Here is a 5100-nt window from a genome sequence, read left to right as displayed (position 1 = left end):
TAAAGTTCATCAAGAAGTGGATGGAGACCCACATCCATGCCAAGAGGAAGCGAGAGACAGACAGAGAGAGGATTCTGGCAAGCACACCTACCCCCTCCACACACACACACACACACACACACACACACACACACACACACACAAGCAGTTGGTAAGATTCCACTTAGTTATCATTTCTGTCTTCTAGCACCATGATCCAGCAGTAGATTGGCAGGGTTAGCACCAACGGTACAACTTGGCTCTTCATGCTTTTGTGTGAGATGGAATGATTAATGGGATGCAGTTAAATATGCTAAGGAAACACTAATAGCATTTCTACTTACATCATTTCTCTTTCTCACCACACCCAGTAGTTAATATGAAGTAAATTAAAGCCAGTTTGTATGGGGGAATGTTGGGCAACCTTGGGAGACCTTCCTCTCTCCTCACTGCACCCTTCAAGCCCTGGGATGGCCCGTGTCACTTGGGGGAATTACATAAAATGCCTGTGCAGGAGGAAAGCTCCTGGTTCCTGAGATTTCCTTGTGAGTACAGAAAATGTTTCATGTGGAACTCTTTTATTCTGAGACTAAAAGGAAGAAAATGGATTGATGGGGTCCAAAATAGAGAAGATGTGGCAAATGTGGGAACCACACGTATCTCTGTCCCTTTGTGGAGGCAGAAGGACCAGGCTGTGACTTTATTGTAGGAGTTGAAAGCAGAGGGCCCTCTGTGGTTGCCGGGCTGTTCCAGACAGTGTCATTTAGACATGCTGGCCCTGCATGCACCACCTCCCACACCTCCTGCAGCTGTGCCTGGAAGTTTGTTATCAAGTTGGAAAATGAGAGTTATGGGCTGAATCCTCCAAAATCTACTGGAGTCCTGGACCCCCAACACTCTGGAGTTCACTGTATTTGGGGATAGGAAAGTTAAAATGAGGCCATGTGAATGGGTTGTAATCCAGCCCAACTGGTGTCCTGAGGAGAAGAGATGAGAATACAGACACAGAGAGGGAGAAGACACGTCTACAAGTGAAGAGAAAGGCCCAGAAGTAGCCGGTGTGCTACGCCTAGGCCTTGGACTTCTGGCTTCCAGAACTCTGAAACAATCATTTCCGTTGTTTAAGCTGCTCAGTTTGGGGTACTTTGTTAGCAGCCCGAGCTAATTTAACAGTTTGGATGACAAATGAAAGCCTTGGCTCCAGGCATGTGGTAGAACAGAGGGAAAACCAAGTGTCAGAATGGGCTCAGGAGAAGCCTGCCTGTGGGTGGGCCCACAGGTGAACCTAAATCCACAGTAACAATCCTGTACCGGAACAAGCTTAACCCCCTGCCACTGCTCCCCATCTGAGGCCAGTACTGGGTGTGTCAGCACCTCGGCCCTGGGTCCCTCTCCCACTAGGGAGGAGGAAAACCATCGGCCACAGGACCAGGAAGGAGAGTCTGGCCAGAACTGGGAAGATTCTAGAAAAGAAGATAAGGCTTTCCTTTCTGGAGAATCTGGAAGCTGCTCCTTTCAAAAGGCCAGATGACCACAGTGAGACCCATGGGCCACCTCTCCCACCTCATCACGCCCATCTTCCCACCTCCTGGCTTTCACAGGGTGTCAGAAGCACAATTTATCCAAGCTGAGTGAGGGGCTGTGGACACTCCATAGAGAGATGGCAGGTTAGCAGCTAGCTCCCTGAAGGAGGGCTGAGATCCCTCTGGAGGGTGAGGAGCTGGACAGAGGGAATTCTGTCTCAGGGACCCAAACCAAGGGCCCAAGAACAGGGCCAACTAGGGGGTCTTCTCAGGAATCACACAGCATGGGGACGAGCAGATGAGGGGGTTGAGGTCTTGCTATCACAGAGAGGACCTTACGGTGAGCGCACAACGTAGGGCCTTCCAGCCTGGCCTCTGAGAGCCCACTGTGTGACCGGGGCTGCTGCCTCCAGCATTCTGTGCTTCTGGCTCTACCAAGAGCATGAAAAGCCAGGCCCCACCTGCTCTTTGGGGCTGTCAAACTGAATTAGATGACATTTTTCCAGTCATTGAGCCTGAAAGAGCCCATGAGGTCCATAGGAAGGAGGCTACGGAGTCTTTTCCCTATAATTTGAACTATAGAACCCAGTATTTTCCAGGGAATCTGGGGACTGTGGCTCTCTCTGAGTGTGGGTGGGCAGGTGAGTGAATGCTTCCAGCACACCGTCTACACCAAGGAGCTCAACAAGAGAGGCTCCTCTGCCGTCAGCACCAACTTTGTGTGTGGTGCCAGATGCATCTTCAGAGTCCAACTTCCAACTCTTCACCCCACCAGCCTGCTCAGGATTTGGGGGAAGGGTCATGCACAGGAACCCTCTCTGACTTCTGGGGCAAAAAGGACCAGAACAGGGGGCATCTTGGTGGGAATGGCAGTCTCTCCTGGGAGGAGCCACGGTGGGGCTCTCTGGAAGACAGGACTCATGGGTGTGCATGTCCTCAGTCCTGCCCTGAGACACAGCCTGGAGAAGAGCCTCGTGCAGTTCTCAGCTACGGTGAGAAGAGCAACGCCTGCACTCAGCAGGACCTCCTCTGCTGCTCCGAGGCCACGGCGTCCCTGAGGGAGCCCTCTCCTCAGAGTTGTCTACACTGGCCTGAGCTACACTGCGAGGGCCTTGAGGAAGCATCTGTCCTGCACTCACTTCCCGCCTGGCGGCCCACTTGGACCACTCTCTTAGTCCTAAGCCTTTGCAGTCCTCGCCTCCCCAAGGACCCATCAGGATGAAGCAGTCGCAATTTCACATCTTGAGTCACTTTCCTCTGAACCCGACATGTACCCACATCAACGTCATTTTAATCGCAGGAAGCACAGGGTAGAATGTTCCAGCAGGTGGAATGCATTGTTCACAGTCTTCCTTGTTTCCCAGAACAGCATCACAGCTCAAGGTCGCATCCTCAGGAGCTGCCCAGACCTTTAATGGAGACAGTCCCAGGGCCAGGGGTCTCGAGTTACAGCGGCCCTGGAGCTCTTTAGTGTGGGAAAAGTATGTAAAAAGTATGACAAGAGCCTATGGACTACCCTTTCTGCCCAGCTCTTTAACCAAAGCCGACTTGCGTAGAGGCCCTTCTGAGAGGACACTGGAGGACCAGCTTGGCTCAGAGGGACAGGCATAGGGTGGGCAGACAGAGAGAAAGACACAGCATTCGCTCCCAGATCCAGGGTGGTTGGGGGGAGGAGTGCACTATATTGTGGTTGCCCCCAAAGTGAGGCTTAACAGCCAGAGCCTCTCAGTCTTCCTTAACTTTGTCCAGGGGTTCCTGAGGGCCAGGAGGCCTGGTCCTGGGAGAGCCAGCTCAGGAGAAGCATGGCCAGCCAAGAGCCTGTCACCATGGCTCACCTCGCTGGCCTCTCCCAGACTGGTCTCGCTAAAGTGCTTTCCGGGTCAGTGTCCTATAGAGGTAGGATATTCTAGAGGAGGCCGTGGGGCTGACTGAGGGCATCAGCCAGGAGAGGCAGAGCAGGAGTGGAACCCAGGTCTGCCTGACCCCGCGCTGCCCCCTGCTTCTAGCCAGCCCAGTGGCCATGCCCTGGTTCTTTCAGTCATCAAAGCTGAGCTTTGTACCAACCAAGCATAAATAATTCAGAAGCTCAGAGTGGAAATTTTCTTCCTTATGGGTTCCTGCTCCTCCTGGATGACCTTATCTCCTCTGAGATGCCATTGGACTGGGGACTGCTTGCTAATACCACCAGGGGCCGGGTGCTGCTGGGCCGTGCAACCTACCAGGAGCAGTGTGGGTGATGGCTGGGCATATTCTGGAGGGAACTCCCAGGCAGACTGCAGGGAGGCCACAGCTGCCCAAGGCCAGCGCCTTCCTCTGTGTTTGCTCGTGATGATACTGGGGCAGACCCCGATCACAGTGGCTGAAGGCGACACCGAGCTGACACTGCATGTTTTCTGAGTTGGAGCGGGATTGATAGTCCAGGCTGGTAGGGAAGGGCCTGTGCACAGTGAACCCCTTCTACCTCAGGGCAGGCCTGTTTTCCAGAGGCCGGGGCACGTGGGTGCTGTGGAGGTCGTAATTGCTTTAATCAGACACCACAGCCCAGTTTCATTGCCTTGTTGCCACATTAGAGATCTTGTTTTTAAGTCAAACCTACGCAAAGTACTAAGCACCCCACTCCCGCTCTGAGGCCAGGCCGCGGTGGACTCTTAGGAGCTATATCTGCACACTTGGAATCAGCCTCGAGGAGTGTCATTCACAGCCTCCATCCATGAAAGGCTGACTGCACCAAGCATGTCACAACCACTTTGCAGGAATCATTTCATCTACTGGTCACAGGGACCTCCCTTTTGTGCTGGTCAGAAATTTAATCATCTGTCCACACAGGTGCCCATTAATCCATCCATTCATGCACTGTGCTTTTTAAAGTTGATTTATTTCTTCCATGAGTGAGAGAAAGAGAGAGAGCACCCCAACAGGGTCTCGATGCCATGATCATGGGCTAGCGTGTGCTTGGTGTGTTCAGGGAGCTCTCTGGACATGAACCTGGTACGCCCGTACATGGGTCATTCTCACAGAGCACCACAGCCCCCATTAAACAAATATGTGCTTGGGGAGCCAGGCTAAGCTTAGAAGTGATAGAGCGTGGGACCAGCAGATAGTGCAATGGTTACATTTCTGGACTCCCATGTAGTCGACTACAGTTCAAGTCCTGGACCCTGCGGCTTAAAACTCACGCCAGGCGCATGTGCGTGCATGCTCAAAATCCCAAGAGGAGAATGGAGGAGAAGGGATTCCGGCATGGGTATCTCCTCTGAGGAGTGATTTCTTACTTTCTGTCTTTCTGTCTCTCTGTCTCTCTGGCAAGTACATATGCCTTGTGGCAAAAATCTCTTTCAGGGAAAAAAAAAAAAGTGATAAGCAATGAAGAATCTACCCCTCAGGGGGGCTGACTCTAGCAAGGTGTCTAGGCCTCTGAGAAGCACTGCCTCCCTGACCCAAATCAGGGCTGCTCACCCACCCTGCTTAGCATCACACAGCCTGGAGTGGCTCCAATTTGCATGTCCATTCATGGGACCTACAGGGTGTGGCCAGCACAATAGAGACAGCAGAGGTCTCCTATGTGGGCCCTGGTAGGTGTAAGGTTTGGCAAGAGGTT

At 52.6% G+C, this 5100-nt stretch overlaps 1 protein-coding gene across 2 annotated transcripts in view; it reads left to right on the top strand.

Moving 5' to 3' along the window:
- ABCG1 (ATP binding cassette subfamily G member 1) overlaps window positions 1–5100 on the top strand; it is a 74741-nt gene that overhangs the window by 56802 nt on the left and 12839 nt on the right. For both annotated transcript variants that reach the window (XM_006156368.3, XM_006156367.3), the window contains exon 6: window positions 965–969. In XM_006156368.3, coding sequence (XP_006156430.1) covers window positions 965–969 — 5 coding nt within the window. The remainder of the gene's footprint in view (window positions 1–964; window positions 970–5100) is intronic.

The sequence above is a fragment of the Tupaia chinensis genome, unplaced genomic scaffold, assembly GCF_000334495.1.
Source record: "Tupaia chinensis unplaced genomic scaffold, TupChi_1.0 Scaffold000492_1, whole genome shotgun sequence".
NCBI lineage: Eukaryota > Metazoa > Chordata > Mammalia > Scandentia > Tupaiidae > Tupaia > Tupaia belangeri.
Note: the sequence above shows the minus strand (reverse complement) of the source record. Positions and strands in the feature narration are given on the sequence as shown.